A 24,037-nucleotide genomic window follows, 5' to 3' on the forward strand; every position below is an offset into this window, starting at 1 on the left:
AGTTTTTGAGGTGTTTTCTAGGGTATAAACCACTCCAAATTGAAAAACACTACAACCCTCAAATGCTTGTTTGGTAGGAAGGTTTTGGAAGGGATTATCCCTAGTTTTTCCAACAAAACACTTCATTTTTGTACCAAATTAAAACACTTCTTAAACTAGTGTTTTTAGAAGAAGAAAAAACACTATCATTTTGGGGTTTTGAGCGTGGTTCACCCAAAACCTTCAAATACTAAGACACTAGTGACTAAAAAATACACTAACACCAAACAAGACCTAAGGTGATAGTCTTTCTAGCGGTATATGCATTTTTTATCTAAAAAATGTGACAATTTTGAACTTGCAATGTATAAGGTTCATTAGCTTGCATAACATGACAAATTTATATTACTACCTCCTTAGCGCTAACCGGTATACAAGGGTATGATCTCCAAAAATACTACAACCAAGAAGGGCTTAATAAATTACTGAATCAATCATTAAATTTCATATATTAACTATCCATTTTTTTTTCATACACTGGCTAGTTAAAAACATAGCAACACATGCATTGGGTAGTTTGAGGTGAAATTTGTTGAGAGAATAGAATCTTGTATATTCAGATTTTAAGATTTTGAAGACAGGCCTTGCATACCGCAAAGTATGTACCTATTGTTCACGCACAACATAACCTGAAATGTGGCCACAAACTAAACCATCTATATACCCCCCCCCCCCCCCCCCCCCCAGTCATGAACATAGTGACTGAAAATTGTGGAAATTACGCTATTCTTATGCTCCACCATGCAATTGTACAAAAAAAAGTTACTATTACAGCCAATACAGAACTAAAGAAATGCAATACACAAGACTGTAATTGCACAAAAAATAGTTCAACTGAAATATGTAAATACATACAGAAGTAAAAAAAAGTGACTGAAACTTCACAAAATTGGTTGAAACACCAATTCACAAAAGTGAATAAAAGCGACTGAAACTTCAGAAAAATAGCTGAATCATCATTGACCGAAACTCCAACAAAAAATGTTTCACCCATTCCATAAAAAAGATGGAGTAAATAATCATGGGCACAAACAACTAAAAGGAACTTCACATTTGAAACACCATTGAAGCGTGACTAGAACTTCAAACAAATTCTGCGTTTTAGTAATTCCAAAAATCAAAAGACTAAATCATAACCAAAAAAGTAAAGTTTGACTTTTTTATAACAAATCCTGAATCCAACCAGTCTTTGAACAGATAAATTTTTAAGAGTACAGATTTACAGCTTGACCAAACCTACTGAATTCACAATCAACACCCGGACCACAAATCAGCATGAAAACTTGCATGTAAAACACATGTCACTAGAGCAGTACAACAAGTGTTACACAGTTACAGCATGTGACAGTAAATTGACCTTATATAACAATAATGTTACACAGCTAGAAATCTAGTAAACTGCACTTTGCTACAAATCATGTATATTGTGTACAGCTCCCCATTATTCTTCATAAGGACATGCTTCTGACTGCCAACTCTTTCAGAGTGGTCACAGATCTGTGGAACAACTTGAGATTACGCCCAACTTTGTCCTGCAAGGGCAACAGAAGTTCTCTGTCATGCCAGCGCACACTATCCTCGACAAACTAAGCATGAATGCAAAGTAGACATCAAAGTTCTCAATAAGCTCAATTAGATTATATTATATACCCGCTTGGCCAAAATTTGCATGCATACATTAACTGGAAGCTGTGTGAATGAAAAGAGACATTTATATGAGTTCCATACCTCTTTTAAATGCTCCAGCCTCTCCAGTATAGGGAGTAGTTCATCAGAAAATGAAGACATGTCTTTTGCACAAGACCTACAAATATAGAAACGTAATGGTGTTTCAGACTTTAAGACCAGAATAGCAAGAAAAAGTCTTTATACAACTGATAAATATTCATACTCGTCGTGAAAATGAACGAGGAGAATAGTGATGGCACATTCGCCGACTTGGAGTAGAAGGGTAATAAGCTGGTCTCGGTTGCCAGCCATGCAACACAAATCTATCATTGCAATGTACCTCCTGCAATTAGAGAAAGAGATTTATGTTACCTGCTAAAATACAATTGATGAGGGGCAGATAGCATGGAACTCATCAAGATCACTGCACAGATTATTGCAGGATAGCTACACTGGTGCATGACGCAACACCAGGTGATAACTTGATATGAGATGATGAAAACAACTTCACCCGCATGGGACAATGAAGTGTTCATAGTTGTTTGTCCATGTCATGCGAAGCAAAATAAAGAAGATTTCGTTGAGGGGTCAGAAATAAATTCGTGGTTTTTCCCTCCCGAATATATGAATTGTTGTCAAAAGGAGACAAGGTTAATGCACAAACTTAAATGACACGACAGCCTTCGTTGGAAACCAGAACATCGAAAAGAATATTCTATAAAACAAAGCAACATGTACCTTTTACGGATGTTATCGTTGGGCGAGATGCAATCTTGCTTCATGCATACTTTTATTATCTCGTCGACCTCCTTCCTAGATAACTCATTCAAGTCACGAACCTATACAGCACAAAACAAACAAATCGAATTAACAGTTACTGAATCAAAGCTTGAAAGCACACACTGACACACAGTTACTTTCAAACGCAAACTAAATTGCTCAATAATTTCCCTCAACTTCAGATATGTGTATTCCAACCTCCAGGTACAGATTTACTTGTATTCTCCATACACGAAATCCACTCAAAATAAAGTACTAGATGTGAAAGTGATTAAGCAAATTAAATACCTTATTTAACAACAAGTATTTTTCTTCGCCTACTCTCTCCAGAGCAAGTGTTACAGAGTTCAAAAGATCTGAAACCATTTGCAGTGTTGGTTGCTGTTGACCGCGTTCGCTGTTATCACCATATGAAATCTGCAAGGTCACATTGCAATTTTGAATAAAAGACCAAGCATCAAATGATTAACCTTAGGACGAACCAAGGATTTACCACCTCAAAGAGGTAAACCTGAGAATTTGCTACTCCCTCCGGCCGGAATTACTTGTCACTCATTTTAGTACAACTTTGTACTAAATCTGGGACGGTCGGAGGGAGTACATCATTTGTCTAATTAGCCTAGAAGCAGTTAGGTTTGTCGAAATAAACTAATCCCTCAGTTCCAAATGTATGCAGTCATAATTTCAACCTTAGAAAACTAACCGACAAAGTTATTGAGATTGGTATAATTTGTATTAAAGGTAGGATGACTGCACCCAACTACCAGACTACCACAGGACAAGACCATGAACAACAAAATGAATAGAGTTTTTTTTTTAAAAAGAACAGAGTTTAAAACTACGTTACTTACCTCGAAGCGCATGTTCTTCTTTGTAGCCAGAAAATATAGGTAAGAGAGCAGGCCAAAGCAGAGACCGAACAATACCAGTTCTGACTTCTGATTCTGGTGAGCCGTAACATTTACAAGCATTAGAAGAGTTCCTGGTGCATGACAGTGCATACATAGAGGACTAGGTCTTACCTCAATCATGTTTGGTGACTGAATGACATTCAGAGACCCAAAATCAAGACTAAAAAGAGAATGCATCAGGGAAAATAGATCTTGGACATAGCTGCATTCATCGTCTTCCTCATATGCCCATACCTATAAAGTATTTGGCACAAGTGAACCACCATACGAAAATGACCAAAATAAAATGAGAGCAGTGTAGAACCTTGCTGAGAATAGAAACCGCCATATTAAGCTGCTCCAAGGTGAAGGCATTTGCTCCAGATATATTCTCTCTCAAAATGCTATTAAAAATGAACTGATGATGCTTTGCAAAATCCACTATCTCACGTACAACTTTGTTCTTCACCTGAATAAAAATATAATTTTTTCTATGAAGAAAAACAGAAATACGAATTTTCTGATGAGTATTAATTAAAAAAATGCATCTCAGGTAAAACTCATCATGATCAATAGCCTTGGGGTCTCTATAACCTTGATAATGGATACACAATGTTACTTACATGGCATTGATATTTAATTCAAATACTCCATCCGATCGGTATTACTTCGTCTCAAATTTGCCAAAATACGGATGTATCTATGTGTAAAAAGCATCTAGATACATGTAATATTTCGACAAGTAATTCCAGCCGGAGGGAGTAATGAAATTGCATTGCAATGGTCGGATCGACAAAATTACAAGGCTACATCAAAAACTGGTAGGGTAGCACGTCCCCTTTTATGAGGCGCGCACGTGTTCCAAGACCATCGATTTAACTATTTAACTAGCAAAATGTAAGCTATATGACTGAAAAAATATATCATTCAAAAGTTCATTCCACTACGAATCTACTGATATAATTTTGTGCAATATAATACATATTTTGTTAGTTAAATTGGTGACCTTGGAACAAGTGTGTGCCTCTCATAAAAGGGGACAGAGGGAGTACCTGGTCATCATCATTAAAAATGAAATGATATGCAAATACTTAGCCAGCAGTGATATTTACTTCATATCAGCTAAATAGCTAATCAGGGTGTTAATTTTATTTTACAACGGAATCATCCATGGAGAACTACAAGTAAAAAAAAATCTTCATTTACATTCTCCCCTTCAACCACAGATAATACAATATGGTATCAGGCTATCAGCACCAAGTTAGGAAGTATGTTGGCACTTCGCATTAATCATTCCAGTCACAAATGTGGTATGCTCAAACTGCAGCTTTCAGTTGGTTAATGCGACAAGAGTATTTCCTTCTAGTTTCTTCTTTTACTTCTTTTTATTTAATGAATTTCTGTAGGGCACTAGGGCTTACCCCTGCTCTGCACGACTGGGTCAGAAACAAGTTGATCGTATACCAAATGACTATTCAATCTCACTTGCGTTGTTGTCATTTTGTTTGCTTATGTTTTATGCATATAACATGAAAAAAATGTAGACCACAAATATTACCAAATAAAATTTGTTTCCACATGCAGTATGCATATGATATGAAGAAAATGTGGGCCCAAAAATATTAGCTAACCTCTAAAAAATCATCCGAGTCCACAAGTGATGTGAAAGATGTGACTATCCGCAGTACTGGTGCAGTAAGTGACCTCTTCTTATCAACTTCCCCAGCTCGTTCCTTCACAACGTTGGAGCTTAGTTTTGAATTTCCCTGCTAATATACTAATACTGTAAGTGCATCTGCGCAAAGGATGGACAGTTAAAGGGTACAGACTCCAGAGCGCACCTTTTTCTGATAACCTATGAGGTTGCACGATGAAAGGTTTTGTAAAGCACCCATGGACAACAAAATCTGAGAGCCGTGTTTACCATAATGGTGACTGATTCTCAGAAGTAATGAAAACTGAGAATCAACAGTGCAGAACCGCTGTGAAAACTCTGATGAGAATGACATGTCCTACAAATGCAAAAGAAAGTTGAAGACAAAGCAGAACAGAGGAAAAAGCTAGAGAAAGAAATATCAGCAGTAATATTCATTGCTAAACCTAACTACAAACCACTGAAAGCATTGAGGCATAAAATAAAATATATCACAAGTTCACAACAAACCTCCCTATGAACTTTCACACACAAAACCCCGAAATTAATGTGCAGTAAATTCAACTGTTCATCTTTAATACTCACGAAGTGTACTAAAGGCACAGAGCATAGAAATTAATGCAGATCTCAGGCTAAAACAACAGAGAAACATGAGCATACTTGAGTTCCTCGTTTCAAAAGTAGATTAAAAAATGGCATCAAACAATCAGAGGTAACATCTTAAAACTCTTTACAGCAAAGCATAGTGTAGCCCTAATCAATTTCACCTTAAAATTCCTATCCTCAAACCTTGCAGAAGAAAGAAAACGCCCATAGATGCTTGATTTGCAACATCCTGATATGGCGGCCTAAACTGTTCGCCTACTCTCCTAATTTAGTAGTTATTCTTAGGTACATTCCCACACTGTAATACTGCCACGCATAGAGAACAAGGAAAGAAACTCCACGACACAAGCACATTTACATTTTCTGGGAGATTAGCAACATATGGCAGTTGCATAATAAAAAAAAAAAATTGTTTATAACTAGCCAGAAGATTCTCATGAAAAACATTAGAACAGTAGGAATCAAAGACTGCACCTTTGACAAATAGTTGCTAACATCACTTAGACATGATCTAAGAATTCCACGACTTTGAAGCTGGTTTAAGAAAAACTTGTCATGGTCAATACTTATCAATGAATCAAGAACATAGAATGAAATTGCTTTCCCAGCTTCGCTCCCATGAATAGCATCCTTGGTAACCTGTAAATGAACAAAAAATGTTGTATGTCATTCAACTATTTCTTGATTAATTCAATTAGCTTACAATATCTATATGTTATAGTTAGTGCTCTAGTGGAGAACATTAGTATATAGCACATTGCACACTTCAATTGATTATAATTGGAAAATGTTGTATGCAAGGTTCAGAACCATGTCGCCATCCACAACTCTGACCTAGTGTGGTGAACAGTGAACTGGTGATGACAGGCAGATGGGTAGTGCATATGAAAAATCTGCACTGCCTCTTTGATTGAGATTTGGTGTTGCTACACATCCACGTCACAGATGTGCTGCACACTTGCAATACATTACACTCTCTTTATGAAATTCACAAGGATTTTTGCCTACAATAGTAATGAAAATATATAGCCAAATCTTCGAAAAGGAATACTACCCAATATCAATCAGAGCCAAATCTAGAGCGTGATAAAATACTCCATCCATCCCCCCAAAAAAAAACATCGTATTAGGTTTTAGAAAAAAAATTCCCAGATTAAATGTCGTGCTAGCGCTGGCTAGAAAAAGGCGCGCATTAACAACCCAGCCAAAAAAAAACGCACCCAGCATGAGGTGAGGTGGGTTGCATGCGGCTAATTAAGGCTTATGGGAGCTGATTTCGCATGCATGCAGCTGGCTCTTTGCGCGGGCCCAGAAAGGCAGGATACATGAGCGGCGTGATTCATGGAAACAATGCATTTTCAGCCACACATGTACTCCTATTTTCCAGTGTTTTAACTGCTGCTTGGTATTAGAGAATTTGCTAAAACGACACTTAAATTGGGAAGGAGGGAGTACATAGGAGAAAAACTATCACCAATCTATCAAAACTATCTGGTTAGGATAGCAAACATTACAACCTAGTGGCAACTGGATAGCATGTCCGTTATCACTACAGCAACCCATCCTTATTGCAGCGGATTGCAACGGAACGTAGAGTGCACTGAACAAGGTTTGACAGAAATATCCTTTCTTTTGCATCAACATAAAGAAGTAACTAACCAAATCGATGACCGCTTGAGCTTCCTTCCTTATGATGGCAAAGTTGGAACGCGCTAATTCACTCTGTTCCTTCAGAACCTTTAAAGAGCAGAGCATGCAGGAAGGACCATGAAATACTAAAATTAGAAAAGATCAACAGACAAATGTATTGCAGTAGAAAATACCTTTTGAAGAGTGAGTTCATCATCATCTCCCTCCTGTTCTTCAAGTAGCAAGAAGCGAATAACTGATGGAGGAACATCAGAGTCAAGAACACTACCACAATACTGGAAATAACTCAATAGTAATGCATATTGGCTGCAAAAGATAATCCAAAATTAGCATTTGTGTACATAAAAGTCAAGAAAAAGTTGAATAAAAAAGATTCTTGGTGTTCTAGTCACCAAAGATGGTGGAATTACCGTCTTCTCAAATGTTCAGACGATTCACTTCTCAATATTGCCATAATGAGCTTAAACAATAACGAGTTACAGGCTGCATTTGATAACTGTTTTGCCGAAATAATGTCAAGGCAAGTAACTGCATCAGAATCTGCACCAGTTGGGCATATGAATCTTTCATCCCGCAATTTAGCCATACAGGTCAATGCTACCTTGAAAATGACAGCATGAATGGATTTTAAGAAGTTTAAAGAATGCATGGTACTTGATTAATAGATTGATAGTTGATACATGGAAATTAACAACCAACTTACATTGGTCAAAATATACGACATTTTCACTGAACAGTCTGGAGATGACGTGGCACCCAATGAAGCATCAAGCAGCCTGCAGCATTGGTTCAATAAGATTGCTACAGTTATCCAGAATAAGAGTATAGTATATGATACGCAGACTCCACTCACTCAAACAATAACTGAGAACGATCATCAAGTAATGACATCCTCCTAGAAACAGCTACCTGGAATTAACAAATAGCAAAAGATTATATAAAAGTTCCAGCACAAGGACGTTAAGAGAAGCAAACACACAACTTACTTCAACAATTTGAGACCAGCTAGTCAACATGTGAAGCTGGGCTGCCTGTTCTTCGAGATTTTTGTTATATTTCCAGGCCCATTTCAGAATATGATGGAATGATTCTTTTAACTCGCCTTTTTCAGACTCACTCAACTGCGGGTTCAACTCTTGTGACATCTGAATATCAAGAGAGGTATAACATATCAAGCACAACAGTCGTAAAAAAAATTGAACAAGACTGAACACACAACCTGGAGAAGTTTTTTTTATGGAAGCAGAATATCAAAAGAAGCAACTCATCAAGCACATCAATCTTAAAAAATAACAATACGAACGAGTCTGAACACACAACCTGGAGAAGTTTTTGATGGAAGGCATCCAGATCAATCAGTCGATCACCTCTCTCCGAAAAATAATATACACCACCAAATTCAGACGTTGCGGAATTCCTTAGGATCTCCTCAATCTACGACCACCAAAATTTTAATGAGAAAATAAAAATAGGAATAGGAATTTGACAGGTTTAAAGTGCACACCTTCGATTCAACATTCAGATTTGAAAGCAACTGAGGGTATTTCATCGAAGTGTCTGGACATCTGAACTGTACAACTTCAAGCAAGTCCAAAACCTAGGTAAAAAACAACACATAAGCTTTTCCAGCATGTACAAATTGACAAGACATCTTACCCTGACTAGCAATGAATCAAAGTGTGGCAAGTCTGGAATAGTTATGAAGTTTTGTGCTGCCCTAAATGGTGGACGATCATAGGGCACGTGCAGCCATGAGTAACTATTAAGGCCCATGCACCATTTGCACTTCCAGCAACCTCTCACTACGTCGTTCAGTGGATGCTTGCTAGGACATCAATACCCAAAATATGATGGCATACAAGGACAGAGATGCTTCCACAAGATGAATCTCCTCCAGAGGCGCTGGCCTTTGTGCTCCAAAATTCAATCAATTGGAAACCAATGTTTTGGGTATTGAGCATCCATACTGCTCCACTTGTTTGGTAAGAAAAAATGTTCATGAATAATCTTCTAAATGGATGTAGTTAGCTAGATGCACTGGTCCTTGGAAATTCAATAGATGCCAAATTCCAAGCATATGCTAACTAGTGAGTAAAACATGGCCAACCAGGATATGCTGTACTAATTTGGACAATGCAAGTCAGCGGCAAGAATTATATCTTCAGATGATGATCAACCAGTAGCAATCATATTTCCAGCAAGAGTTTGGTGGTTAATGATATGGGGACGAATAGGTTTCTAGGGGCTTTTATTGAGAAATACAGGCCCTGCCTCTTTGTCACAAGCTGGATAACATAGCACATATGTAAGCACACAAATCCAACTGAGTGTGGAAATCAAGTTCCTTGAACTGATTCTAGTTTCTGCATAATAATCTGTAAAGGTGGAATCGAGTTCAAAGCTCCCATCATCAGGCCATTCTAACAAGCTGCATTTAGTGTGGCTTATCTTCAAGATTCCAATCACTGGATGAAATAATTCAATACAATCATGTAAAATGCTGACATCAGTCTACACACAAAATCACAGTCTACAGACACTATAACATATAGGAACAATTGTTTCTCTGTCCATTAAAAAAAATCATGTCAACAAACAACAAAGCATTACCTTATTTCTATGCATTGGTCCATTGCTAGTGTAAACCGGAGTGCCAGGAGATTGAAATATGGTTGCACTCTTCATGGTCTCAGCACAGTGACCAAAAGTATCACTAAGAATAGCCAGACAAGCTTCCCGATACACAGATGATGATATGTCGGATACATGTAGTGCCAATGCTAGCATCTTAAGCAACCAAGCCCTCTGAAACCAAAAAACTACAGCTTAACAGAATAAAAAATACCAGCAAAATTATAATAGAAATTGAACATCCGGAAAAGCAATTAAATACATTAAGCAGATCAGATATGATTGCCTAGTACTACCTCTTTTCCAGTATACGAGGCCTACGCGTATCACTATGTGTAAGATCTAACCAATCTGACATGAGTTTATATCACAAAAATTATATCATTAGAAATTTCAAATGTTCTATTTTCTAATGGTATAATTTTTATGCTATAAAATTCAAATTATATTGATAAATTAGCGATCTAGGGATACGCGTAGGCCCTGTATACCGGAAAACGAGGTAGTAGGACAGTTTCAACATCTCCAATAATCCAGTTATTTTGCCATATTCAATCAGATAAAAGAGATATGCTGTTCAACACGCCAGCATTATTCAATTTGCAAGTATTAGCATTCCAGCATAAGTAGAACTAAACAGTGGCACAAATATAGCACATTGCATGCTAAAAGAAGCACCAAACATGTTTCGAATTACTGTTTTCCAGATTGCTTCCCTGCAGTTTATTCCAATCCATGCTTCCATATATTATGAACAGTTCAATAGAAGGTTTAATTGCACATGATGGATTGACGTAATAAAGTTCTGACCTAGATTGGGTGTCAGTTTTGTCAATTACTAAGGAGTTTCAAATATTGATGAAATCAAGAAAGATCAACGTGAAGAGAGTTATACCTCATGTAGCATGCTGATGCGAAGAGCTTGATTGTTGTTCCTTTTGGGGAGTGGTGAAACAGCAATAGTTCCAACATGCTGAGATCAGTAGGCACAGGAAAATATGAGTTCCATTCAAGCATTCAGCTATGTTAATTTAACAGAGAAAAAGAAGAAATTATAACCTTAGAAAAGAACTGGTACTTTGTTGTACTCAGGAGATCCATTACAGGTCCGCAAGTTAAAGGATCAAGACACAACTCATACAGAAGCTGGATTGACATGAGACAAATGAAAATTTTGGTAACTAAATAGTACAATATAAACTATCTGACTTCTATTCCATGATCAAAGAACAAACCTGAAAACTGAACTCATGAAGTAAGGCGTTTATATCTGTCTTCGCCACCTTTTCAAGGTTGTCAAGTATTATCTTTAAACAACTGCAGTATAATGACAGTCAGTTATCCAACAAAGCATATCACTAAATATAAGCACATGGCATGAAGTTTACCTGTAGTGGGATTTTGGTTTCAGAACTGTTCGTTCTATGGGCCCATTGACATCAAATTTTAAGAGTAGATGAGTCATATTTGGGGCTGGGCGAGAAATGTTGTCAATAAGTAGCTGCATGAAACATGTCTAGCATAGTTAGACAAGCATATTAAGTTGTCCGCAAGAGAAACTCAGAAAACTACAAAGAGCAACCAGCAACCTGCAATATTAGAACACCAACGTCATCTTTCGTGTTCTCTATGACCTGGAAATCATCAAACCGGAACTCCAAGCAAGCAGCGTAATCCTCAATTACAGATTTAGCTGCATCTTCCTTCAAGAGCAACTGGACAAGCCCAACTATTCTAGAACTGCCATCGCAAGAAATAATTAGTGAGCAGATTGGCATCTTTCTCTTCAGTACACTAAATGTTAGTATGGAATAAAAGGTAGCCCCCACAAACTAGAAGGCTGAACCAAGCAGCCCACAGCAAAAATAAAATTACTTGGATTCCCAAGGAGAAAAGCTTCAGAAGTTTCTTCAATCAAAATATTAGAGAAAATCAATTACCTCAGGATGCCCATAATTTTTATTGAACATTGTTGAATTTGAGGAAGGTAGTCATATCGTACAAACTCCAGCAAAGCAACAATCTGTCTATGATTTTGAGATAATACAACGTCCAAGGGCTGTATAATTCAAAGGGCAATGTAGAACAATCAGTTTGAATTCCAAGGGCTTTATAATTCAATGACCAACAAAAACTAGAAAATAACATAACAAAACCTGGTAGACTGGACGGTAGACATCAGCAAGAACCAAGTCTCTCTCCATTACAAGAATAAATATTTCAAGAGAAATGTGGACAGTTTTCTCCAGAAGAATCCCATAAGTTTGGGTTGCTCGCTCATTAATAAGAGTGTCAACACCCACTAATACGATGTTCATAATATTACGGAAAGCAACCTTCCCACACATGAAATCCTGCAGTAGTTTAACAACCGTGAATTATACGATATAAAGAATAAGGAAGCAATTACCTACTGGGGCAAAAAAACACAAGTTCTATATAAATTGAATAGCACTGTATATGTATACTTATCTGTCTAAAACTATTGGCCTGATGACAAGTATGTGGTCAGGTAAATAACTCTGTACACTATACTTGACGTAGATAAGAATGATAACTGAGAAATCAAATCAGGTAAATAACTCTGTACATTCCTAAGAGAGTATTTTCCTGAGATTGTAATATACATGGAAAGGAATATCACAGCAGCACGTCTGATGACAAGTGTCAGAGACTATCTTCCAGTAGAGCAGTATGCTTTGATTATTTATTTATTTGTACTTTTCGTAGGGTACTCAAAAGTGTTACCAGTGATGATAATCATGAAAACTATAAGCTGCATATATAACATGCCACCAGATAGCCATTGACCAAATGAAGTGAAAAGGCTACTGCAGAAATATAACAGGCCAAATTACTAGAGAACATATTATCTACCAGATCAATGCATTTATGCAGTGTCCACAGAAACAAATCTGAATGGTAACAGGGTTGTAATAAAGTCCAAGGTAATACTGATATTGGACTTGCATAAGACTAAAGGGCGAAATATGTGAACGTACTTTGACCAGTTCTAGCACCGGGAGCTGTCTCTCGATTGAAGCATGTGATGTTGAAGGTCCAGATGTGTTAAAAGCAGCATAAATATCATCATCCTTTATGTCGTACATGCGCAAAACCCTGTATTTGAACAATTCTTTTAATAGTGACATTACATTGCAAAGCAGTAATAGCCAGTAAGGAGTATATTGGAAAGGTTTATCAGCGGTGAAATTGATTGGTTCTCTTGTTGAGGCAGATATTTCCCGCTGGCTAGGAGCCTAGGATAACTCATTCCATTATTTACACTTACATTTCTTGTATATAACTTGCTTACAGTTGGTCTTAATTCTTAAATACAATATTGAATCTCCTGACTGTTTCGCATCCAAAATATTTTGTAGAGGAGATATATCAATCATTATACTCACATGCGGAAGTGCTCCAGGCAGGCAAGTGCCAATTCCCACTTTTCCCGCGGATCAGCGTAGGCTCTCTGGGGAAAAGGCCCAAAGACATCCTCATATACAAACTTAAAGATACCCATGAACCTAGAAAAATAGCTTTTCATCCTTCAAAATGTTTAAGCTCAAGCATAAGTACTGAATAATTAGTAGTTATTACCTCCGCCCTTTGTCACTTATGTTTCGTTCTTCTGCAATGAGAGCATTGACCAAGTTAAGAAATGATATGGTTGACGGATAACTTTCCCTCCTTGCTTCAACTTCATTCAACTCAAACCTCATGTCATAGACCTAAAAACAATGCTTTCGTCAACAATGTAGAACATTAACAAAGATACTCTATACCTAGTATATGGGAATAAGTCCTTCTGACCCCACAAGTTCTCAACTCTTTCCTATAGAGTCCTGAAATCACACCTCAACTCCAAAGTAAGCCGTTTGACACACTCCAACTTTAAAACCCACAGCAAAATCAACCACAGGCTTGCTTCGTCAGTGGAGGTTTTTACCATGTTAGCAGCAAAGCTGACCTCCTCTCCTTCTGCCTCCCACTTCTCTTTACCAGTCTAGACTTGCCAGCTACCAGAATAGTGCCCTTTCCTTGCACTTCAAGACCGAAGCACTAGGCTCCCTACCTCTTTTTCCAAGCCATCGTATACAGTGTACGTCCAGCTGATGGTGAGGCAACAACTAGGAACCATGACTTGACTATGTTAGCTGGTCAGGTGCATTGGACTTCAAGTAGTCAACTTGGGTTGGAGAAAAGAGGAAGGTCAGCACAGATCAATTTATTCTCTTAAAAGGGGCAGAGATAAGGGAGCACCAACTAGGTTTTTGACTCGGTACATGTGAAGGAGGTGGCCATGACAATGGCAGCCCTAGATCCTCAGCTGTCCTCTCCAGCCTCTCCGCTAAAACTCTTTCCCCTCTCTGACCGTAGTAGGAGCAGAGTAGCAAAGGGAGGAGGTCACAGCCTACCGATTACCCATCATCCCGTTGTTCAATCTATTGGGTGGCAACTTGACTCAATGACTTGAATGCCTTGATTCTTACACCTGCGTTAGTGTCCTACTCTCCTCCAAGAGGTGGGGATGCAGCTGGCACGCGACTGACTCGTTGGAGGTGTTATCTCGGGCAAGAGGGTTATCTGCAAATGTGATATTTTGCTGGTAGTCAACTTCCCATCAAAAGGGAAAAAACTTTTGACTTAGGTTTTTCTTATCTTGGATTATATGTAATCCAAAAGTATTTAGGTCAACAGATTTTAGTTGTTCTTTGCTAACATTTCAGCCTTCCAGAGAACAGGTACCAGGCCTTCTGGCTGAGTTAGTTACAATATATAATCAGACCCTTCACTAAACAATAAGTCTAGTCATAGAGAACAGCTAAGGATCTTAAAAAAACTGTACTCACAGAGGATAAAGCCAGGTAAATGGAAGCAACATAACCATAACGAAAGATAAATCCAAAATATTTAAAAGAAACTGTACTCACAGAGGATAAAGCCAGGTAAATGGAAGCAACATAACCATAACGAAAGATAAATCCAAAATATTTAAAAGAAATTGATATCACAAAAACTCTAAAAATTGGTTGTACTAAATATATTTATTAAACAACTCAGCTACAAAAAAAAATCAGAAAACTAAGATGCTAAAATAACACCAATAAGAAATGAGCAAAGGTGTAGTAATTAACAAGAGCATAATCCATCTGATGTATATGTTAGTTTGGTAAACAAAATTTCTGTTTAGAGCAACGCCCTTCATAACATATACAAATGCAAATAGGATTAATTTATTTAATTTATTTACTTTCACCTTGTATTGCTCCATCACAATGCATAATTAGAAATTAATTTGCTAGAATAGCAAATAAAATCCATGCCAGTTGAAAGAAGATCAATGTTAAGTTGAACAATGGAGTTACCTGTGTTGCCATGTGCTGGCCAGGTGGAACTGTAACCACCGGAAGGTCATATTGTTCAAGATAACTCCAAATTGCATCTTTCAATAGGGGTGAAACTTTGATGAATGCAGTGATTGCATTTCGCAAAGCCCCCTGGACATGAATTGCAATACATATTATTGAAAGAAAAATCCAGAAAATTCCAAAAGGTACATATGTAGATATAAACAAAAAGTGTGTACCTTCAAATATGGGGGCACATTTTCATAGCTGAGAAGCTTAAACAAAGGCTCAATGTCAGGGAACCATTTCCTTCTTTCAGCCGGATTTCCATTTTCAACCACCTACAGTGTATCGTATTGAGTATGCGAAAGTGAAACAAAAATGAGTATTGCTTCATATGGAAGAATATTAGAGGCAAACTAAGCGAGCAGCAGGCCCGAAACTCCTTCAGAAAGAGACTAGAAAGAAAATGACTAAGAAGCCAACTAAAACAGCAGAAACAGATTAAATTGGGTAACATATGCATGCGCGCAAGTAACAAAAACGACCTTAATTTATAATGTTCTTCCAAGAAACATATTCTTGCAAAAAAAATTACAGGTAAATGCATCAGCGAGAAAAGTAAACAAGACTACACAAGAGACATCTAGCTGAAATCCTAGATAAAAAGAGGAACACATGTCAGACTGAACAATAAGTCTCATCCATATGCAGTGAGATAACATATAACTAAGAAAAAACCATATAACGAAGACAAAGTAATAACGTAGCCAAACCAAGGAGTTAAAAGAAAAGAACAGCTCGAATTTGCTAACACAGTTTAACTACGATTTATCTACTTTAATAGGAAAAATATACACTTGAAATGTGTGTTCACAACTAGAGAATTACAGTGTAAGTGATATATAAATCAGGAAATCCACCAGATGATGTGGTGACCATGTTACTTGAAGAAAATGAGGATTGAAGGGGTGTTTGTGCTACAATAAATAAATTCCAAATTTTTCTAACAATCAAAGATGGGAGTGTGTTGCTTGTTATTAAAATGATTAGGTTGAAGGGACAGGGAAAAGAGGCGAGGGAAATTCCAGACCTTCCGAAGGACAGCCAAATACGCAACAAGCGCCTGTGCGTCCCCTTCTGGAAAATCAGGCAACATGCTTGCGGAAGATTGAATGGATTTCTTGAACTTCTCTTCATAAATTGATAAGCAATCAAACAAAGTGTTCCACCCAACTGAGCGGTAAATTTTTCCCTGGAGCAATTCATAGACTTTGGCAGCACCAACTTCATTGGAAGCCTGGCAGGTCCAAATAGTTCAGTCAGAGCAAAAGATAGAACATTTTAATAGAGCAGTGACCATTTTTGCATACCAGAGTACTAAGAAGTCCAAGGAAGGCCACAAGAGTTTGCGTATTGGTGTGATCTTCACCTGCATATATGACAAAAGTCCACAGTTCCTCGTTTCCATGCACTAGCTCAGGCTCTTTCTGGGGAGAATACAAAAAAGATTAAATAATCATAGAAAGAAGTTGCCAGACTTAGAGCTTAATGAGAAGCCAAGAAAGTGATCATATCTGCCCATATTTGGATGTCCTTCTGTTGACAACAATTTATTACTTTGCGTATAAAGTGATAACAAAGCAAATCAAGCATTTTAATTTTGAATCTAAATGGGATTTTCATGTTAAGGTCAAGCAAATCTTCCGTTGCAGAAAAATTAAATGCAAAAGCATCGATCCAGTGGTCACAATTACAATGGCTGGTAGTTAGTTGCAAGAGGAACCAGGCCAAGAACAGGTTTGTTACAAAACGGTGGCATCAGTGCACCATTGAAGCCAAAACCTAAACTCAACTGAGGGAAACTGTTGGTTAAATCAGTTAGTACAAACAGTGTAGGAACTAAATCATGGCAATTGACAAAGAGAAATTAGGGATCTTCGAGCATTTCTAACTTCAGTATACATTAGCTGATATATATTTGGGTTACCTAGATAGTTGTACAAGGAACACATGTGATCTTTACAACTATGCACAAAATTTCCCCGAAATTCTTCTTGGTATAGAGCTGTTTTTGTAGCTTTAGCAAAGAAACTGAAATCACACATCATTTCATATAGTACACATGATAGTTAGAGACTCAGAGTGGCCCTTGTATCTTTGGGAGGCACTGAAATACTATCAGCAGCTCACACAAAAGTTATGGCACATAACGAGCTAATTAGACAAATTATCATAAATCTAAGAAAATGAGGTCAACTCTATGAGGTCATCATGTAGAATGTCAAATAAAAGAAGCAATACCTGATAGATCTCTCCAACTAGTTCCAGTAAAGATACAAAAGGCTGGTTAACAGGCTGACCAGTCTGTTCCCCACTTATGCTAGAATCTTCTCTATGATCTCGTGCTTGCACATATGGACTGAGAGCATTCATTGCTTTTTCCTTGATTTCCTTTATCTGTTTAAGAAGATACTATTACTTAGCACACTATCCGCACAGTAAAACTGTAACTAAAGTGATCACATTTAGTTGTAACAAAAGAATTTAGATATCTTGGTGTCAGGTGTCAACATAACGTGAGGAGCTATTCTAACCTTGTCTTTAGAAGTTGGATGGGAGAGAAAACACATCATCAACTTGTGTGCATATCCAGTATACATGTAAACAATGTCATCATCGTCATTCTGCATCAAATTAGAAGAAACCATGGTACCGAGAAAAGTTATATAGTAACTCCATATCTAAAACAGATGTTTGGTCTTCTTGCACGACAAAATTTGACTAATAATACATGAAAACAATCAAGATGGACCACAAGAAGTATTGATCTCTCTTTTCATGTGCCTCATGGCCCAAATTAAAATACTTAATGCATACTCTGGTGCTGAGCTTGGCCAAATTATGATACTCCTTCCGATCCTAAATTGTTGTCGAAATATTACATGCATCTAGACACTTTTTAAGAATAGATACATCCATATTTGGACAAATTTGAGTCAAGAATTTAGGATCAGAGGGAGTCTTTGATAGGGAAGAGGTAGCATTGTGTCAATGAAAATTACTAAACAGTTACTTAGCATGTAGTGATTGCCTCAATTGTCCGGAGTATAACTACAGATGGACAGAACATGTGACAACAGATAAGAGAAAGAAAAACTGCGAACGAAAAGAGAAAAATTGATCGCCCAGGCACTGAGCACTAGTCAGGAAAAAGAGCAGCACCAAATCAGTCCCAAAAGTTCTAGGTGGTGCTAGATGCTAGTCAGGTAGCAGAGGGCCAACTAACAACCAGATCGACTAGGCAGGTGACTAGCTAAGGACGCAGGAGGGCATGAGACAGGCAGAGAACAGCCATCCTCAAGCTCGGGACGACAACGTGGCCTCGAACTCAACTGCGATGATGCCGAGCTCTTTCTCGTTCTGGGCCAGCTGCATGTGTGAAAATCCTAGAGGCAGTTGCAACATCTATCTCCTCTCTATCGTGACTTAAGCCACATATCCCTTCAAAACTGCTGCATTTTTTCCGAGCACGGATGCATCAAAACACATGTTTTGGATATTTTCTGTGGTTCCATTTTCTGTAGGTCATGACACACAATTCCTGTCATTTTCCTATTCATGTGATCTATATTTCCTGTGCTCTGAAGGACCCTAGAGCAACAATTCTATGTATAAACAAAATCACAGAAGAAAAATATTTCGGATTTACAAAACCAAACTTCCTGTACTCAACCAGTAGCAGTCATCATGTTCAGTTGGGTATAACCCTTATCGAATCAGAATATCAAATAATCTAGGAGTTCAAAGTTGCAATACCTGGTAGGCAGCTGTTTGTATAACTCGCTCCCGTAAAAACTCAAAAGCATTCTGACGACAGATAATGTCCATACATGACCAAATATCTGTCATCAATGTGGAGGAAGCATTAATGATTGAGTCTCTTGCGCTACTTCGATCTTGTGTTAGCATCAAAAGAACAGTCCATGCAAGCCGCACAACACCAACAAATCCTTCAACGGTGGTATTGTTACATGTCCTCGTCACCTGGCATTATAAAAAATCACAGCTTGCAATAAGCATGAATTTTGTTGTATGTTCCAAATAAACACAGATTAGTAGGTACACAGATTTAAGCTTCAAGCTTACTAGCTCATGAAATTCATGTCTGAATGAGGAATCAGACGATGGCAAAGATGCCTTCTCATGGGAAGTACTTAGCGCATCAGAAACAAAAGTTATTACAAGAGAGAACAGAACGCCATATGTGATCTGCAATGGTAAATGAGTAAGCATTGCGTAACAAGTTGACGACAACAATTCAAAATTGCACAAGTACCATTTCTATAAATATCAAGTAACTGGTCAAACTTCAAACCTGAAGCTCCACACTAGTATTTTCATTTACTTCAGCTGCACAGTCTTTCAATATTGCAAATGCATCCTTAATCTCCTTGGGACCTAAATGAAGTTGCACAGTATTAGTGATGATTCTCGATAACTTGAAGGGAACAAAAGGAGATACCTGCATTTGCATTCCAGGAAGGCTAATAGAATAAGAATGTTTCAAGTCATTATGTAGGCCTATGAGAAGATCAAAACAGGTGATATGAAAAATTCACATAGCATTTAACATACCCATTAGTTTGACGAGTGCAGAAAGAGCAAGGCAGTGGCTCAAGCTTAGTCTCTCTCTCGAGACAATGGCACGCCTTTCAACAAGAGCTCCTCTGAAATCAAGCACATAACGCTCAGAGCTTGGTCGGCCAATGCCAGATGGTTCTTCTCGGTTAAGCTCCTTTATGGGAAAAGAGATGAAATTGTCAGTAGTTATTTATTTTTCAAGAAAAAAAAGAGAGATGTAAGAATGCCAAATGCATCCTGGAAAAAATAAAGAGAGATGGAACCTTTGTGAATGCATCGTGGGATGAAGTTTTTGCATGTGGTACTCCTAATGTTAAAACATATCAATGGTTTGGATATGGCAGTCCATCGTATTTTACTTAGACTGTCTATTTTTATAGTATGCTGACAAAATAAAATAAAAAGGTAGCAGGAATGTATTCCCATAAGGATAGCAATATCGATCTAATTAGCTCTAAATTTGTGGTCAAAGTGCGGAAAAATTGGCTGCACGTTTTAAAAGGAATATTTTTTTCAGGGAAGGAGCAGTTGCTAAGTAATATTGTTGTTATGCAAATATCATATTCCTTCAAGAACAATATGGAATGGACAATGCCAGCAAAGCACCAAGGGCCTCCAAGGTTATGCGCAAGTTGGTGTGAAACCCCCCTGCTTTGGCCCATCATTTTTTTATTGAATTTAAATTTAAATCAGCTTGAGCTCAAAGGGTAAACTTCACATTCCTTGTAAAAAAATAAAGTGGCATGGAGACAGCAAGTCTAGCTTGGGTTCTCCTGCTGCCACTGGAAAAAGATTACATTTCAACAAAAATCAAATAGATTCTCATGCAAATGCTTGTGTACTTTGGCTCAGTTTGTGGTTGCTGAACTGTGCTGTGCTTAACTTTTTTTATAATCTGTTGTGGACAAATACACATGAAAGAAGGGAAAAGTTGGTTAGCCAAACGGAAAAATAGGTTAAAGTTTGTTGAAAAAGCTGGATTATCATAATCCACCTCAATGCCAAACTCAGCCTTTGTGCACATGCAAATTTGTGGAGAAAAAATTTGAATGTTTCTGTCCTGTGCAAAAAATTAAAAAGCTGAAAAGGTTAGCAACATTTTGCGCAAATTCGGGTTTTCTGCACCAAGTATTACATGCTTTAATATTTTTCAGATTTTTCTGAACTTGCAGATGCATTAAAAAAAACTTAGGCTAGGAGCCAAATCTCCACATCTTAGCCTCCCCAAGGTTGTTCTTTAGAATATGTCTAAATTGCTCGGTACCTAAGAAACATGAAAGATGCATATGGCATATCAAGTACCATAAAGTCCAACCTTTACAAGGGTAATCATCCGCTGCTGGAGACCATCACTAAATAGAGCCTCCATTTGATTTTGAATTTCGTACATCAGATCAGCATCAAGCCCTTGGTCGAGTACAACCGACTACAGAAGATAAGAAAACCAATGAAAGCGTCCTTCAAATCTAAAATTAGTGTATAGCAGGAATGGACTTGACCGGTAGACTACCCGTAACAAAATGTACAGAGAAGTTATAAGATCTCTCCTCTCCATGTACCAAAGACCAGCCGCAAGCCTATATATTTCCAGTGGCTCTCGACCATATAGAACCCACTACAAAATCACATCCATGAGTGCATGTAAGGTTAACAGTGAAATACAAGTACAAAATATAGATATTATATAACAATAGTAAACTTCAGCTCTGTAATTATACCTCTCTGTTGGCAGAAACGAGCAAACGAACACACTCAATCTCATTAAGGTTGAGTTCGTCACTCAACTTAAGGGCCTGGTAAATGCACAGGTGCAAATCTGAGTACAAATAAAGGCACCAAGAGCCATACTGTGCATTGATGATGCTGGAATATTTTAAGCATTATGAGAAGGTACAAGTTCACAGGACACATGGATAACAGTTTTTTCATAATTCTTCCATTTGACAGTAGCACAACTTCAGACCAGGAAGATATGAGCCTTAATCGTATTAAGTGAGGCCAAAACTCATAAATAGGTATGGTGTACCAAGGGCAGATCTGTCTGTCCATGCAACATTTGTCAGCTAAGCTACCTACCACCACAATCAGCATCCAAGAAAACACCAATCTATTATACCACAAAGCCCTCAGACTACCAGAGCATCAATAAGGGGAGCATTAAGTGATCAAACTACAAAGAAACACAAAAGCTGAAGCATTTGAGATACTTAGAAACAGATAAGAGTGCCAGGACAACACCAGGAAAACATAGATCATCTCAACAAAACTCATATGTTTGGAACAGCTAATCTCGTCTCAGTTACCTTACCAGAGACTAATCCAAATTTACAGCAAGAGAAAAATAATCCATAAAGCATCAAGCTGAATCTTAAGCTCCAATTAAGCACACAGCATATTGCACGGAGATCAGCTTCAGAAAAAACAACTACCCAATTTGCTTTAGTTCCTAAAATATTGGGACGGGGTGAGGAAACTTACAGTCTGCACGTCGGTGTCATCAAGAGTGATTGGTGGCATGTCCGGGAGCCGAACCTCCTTGGCCTCCACCTGAGTTCGATCGGACGCCTTCGGCCCCTGCACGCGCACACACCACAGAGACGCCAGAACCAGACCGAATCAAAAGAGCTCACGCCAAGCTAAATTCTACAACGAGGGAGCGCGGGACGCACCGGGTAAGAGAGAAGCCCGCGGAATGCGGGGGCGGCATCGCGGACGGCGTGGAGGAGCTCCACGCGCTGCCCCGGGGATGGCGGCGCGGGGCCGAGAAGCGCCGCCTCGATTACGGCTAGAAGCTCGCGCGGCTGTGGCGGCGGCATGGCCCAGTGAGCTCTCCCGCCGGAACCCTGTGGGTCGGCGGTGGTCGGCGGCGGAATGGGAGGGGACGGATTTAAAACCCTAGGCGAGGTCGAGGCGGGCTTCTGGGTTTTGGAGTTGAGCTTTGGGGCTGCTTATTAGGCAGGGCGAAGGAGATGAGCCGCGGTCGCGTGACTCCTACGAGGTCGTTACGGCATCTGAGCCGTTCGATTTTCCAAACTTCGAGTCGATTTTCCGATGATGATATAGGACCCGTTTAGAACGTCGGGAACGGAAAGGTTGAAACAAGAAAACAGAGTGAAGCAATCATATTTCGTGGAAACACGTGGTGACTGGTGAATTGGAAGACTTTGGATGACACAGGAAAAAAAATGCGGGAAAAATGATACATATACTTTTTTTTAAAAGAAAATGATACAAAAACTTGATAAGAGAGTTGTTTTATTTGAGAAATGTGATACAGAAACAGGCATACTGCCTTGAATTTACAAGGCTTGAGCAACACGAGGAAACAAGTTGTTTCCTTACCCTCCATCAACGTGGTAACAAAAATAGGTAGTCAGTTTTAATGTTGCCGTGATGCTTACAGATGCGACACCCATGGGATTTGTTGATGTAGCGGCTCTTGATGATGTTGCACGTGATCAACCAATATTTATTCATACGCAAGTGTTTTCTAAACTCCCGATTCACATTTATTGTTCTAGAGCTCAAAAGATAGTGGGCGTCACATGGTCCCAATCCTCGTGACTGCCAAATCGAGCTTATATAGTTCAGGCCAATCTTGAACTAACACAAATCATGAGCTTCATTTCTTGGTTCTAGAATAAGAAAACGACATTGCTGTCTTCCCCCATTCGCCACCTCTCTTATAAACCATGATTATTAGCACCTCATAGCCAAGGAATCATTGAATCCAATCCTTTCTATCGAGTTCATCCCTTGTATCTCGTCACATATGCAGACCAGATGCGAGTATTCGCCGTCAATGTCACAAATGCATATCTATGTTCATCTGCTTCGACTCGCAACCTCCCCTGGCATCAGCAATATGACATAGGTATCACAAAGACACACAAATTGGTTTTGATGTTTAATTCCTGATTATTCGTTACATGTTTCTTTGTGGGGTCGCGTTAATTTCTCTAGCTCAATTTTTAGCAGAACCACGGCTCATCTTTTGGGAAAACTTTGGCTCTTTTTCGAAGAAGTGTCCATCACTCGGAATTCTCTCGATGCGTTGTCTCTTGGAACATGGTAGAAATTAATAGACAACATTCCCAATGCATGACATCTTAACTTGGAAC

At 38.4% G+C, this 24,037-nt stretch overlaps 1 protein-coding gene across 2 annotated transcripts; it reads right to left on the minus strand.

The window, feature by feature from the left end:
- Positions 1–1,178: 1,178 nt before the first annotated feature.
- Positions 1,179–22,843, minus strand: LOC100830829 (nuclear pore complex protein NUP205). 2 transcript variants are annotated; one of them, XM_014901144.2, is made up of 45 exons: positions 22,586–22,843; positions 22,395–22,490; positions 21,635–21,709; positions 21,427–21,531; positions 21,232–21,342; positions 19,911–20,070; positions 19,651–19,733; positions 19,422–19,544; positions 19,092–19,319; positions 17,870–17,959; positions 17,577–17,732; positions 16,646–16,762; positions 16,366–16,572; positions 15,512–15,613; positions 15,291–15,422; positions 13,522–13,652; positions 13,329–13,448; positions 12,921–13,038; positions 12,075–12,272; positions 11,859–11,977; positions 11,508–11,658; positions 11,307–11,419; positions 11,154–11,235; positions 10,978–11,064; positions 10,814–10,891; positions 9,898–10,092; positions 8,792–8,884; positions 8,608–8,721; positions 8,274–8,432; positions 8,141–8,196; positions 7,991–8,063; positions 7,698–7,888; positions 7,461–7,593; positions 7,297–7,374; positions 6,112–6,276; positions 5,219–5,389; positions 5,009–5,146; positions 3,703–3,846; positions 3,510–3,632; positions 3,339–3,431; positions 2,776–2,904; positions 2,446–2,546; positions 1,931–2,050; positions 1,768–1,843; positions 1,179–1,571 (listed from the first exon to the last, which is right to left on the minus strand). In XM_014901144.2, the coding sequence occupies exons 1-45, from the start codon at positions 22,730–22,732 to the stop codon at positions 1,488–1,490; spliced, it is 5,565 nt and encodes a 1,854-aa protein (XP_014756630.1). In that variant the 5' UTR covers positions 22,733–22,843; the 3' UTR covers positions 1,179–1,487. The 2 variants fall into 2 exon arrangements, with proteins under 2 accessions (XP_014756630.1, XP_010233999.1); XM_010235697.3 differs by having other exon boundaries at positions 1,180–1,571; positions 5,009–5,143.
- Between the last annotated feature and the right edge of the window lie 1,194 nt (positions 22,844–24,037).

The sequence above is a fragment of the Brachypodium distachyon genome, chromosome 3 (assembly GCF_000005505.3).
Source record: "Brachypodium distachyon strain Bd21 chromosome 3, Brachypodium_distachyon_v3.0, whole genome shotgun sequence".
Lineage (NCBI taxonomy): Eukaryota > Viridiplantae > Streptophyta > Magnoliopsida > Poales > Poaceae > Brachypodium > Brachypodium distachyon.

Excerpts from the sequence above, each read along its gene's own strand:
- LOC100830829 (XM_014901144.2), bottom strand. The coding sequence starts at position 22,732 with ATGCCGCCGCCACAGCCGCGCGAGCTTCTAGCCGTAATCGAGGCGGCG. Across the intron at positions 8,722-8,791 it reads ATCTGAATGTTGAATCGAAG|ATTGAGGAGATCCTAAGGAA; the intron begins GTGTGCACTTTA and ends TGGTGGTCGTAG. Across the intron at positions 6,277-7,296 it reads CTCAAGCGGTCATCGATTTG|GTTACCAAGGATGCTATTCA; the intron begins GTTAGTTACTTC and ends GTTCATTTACAG.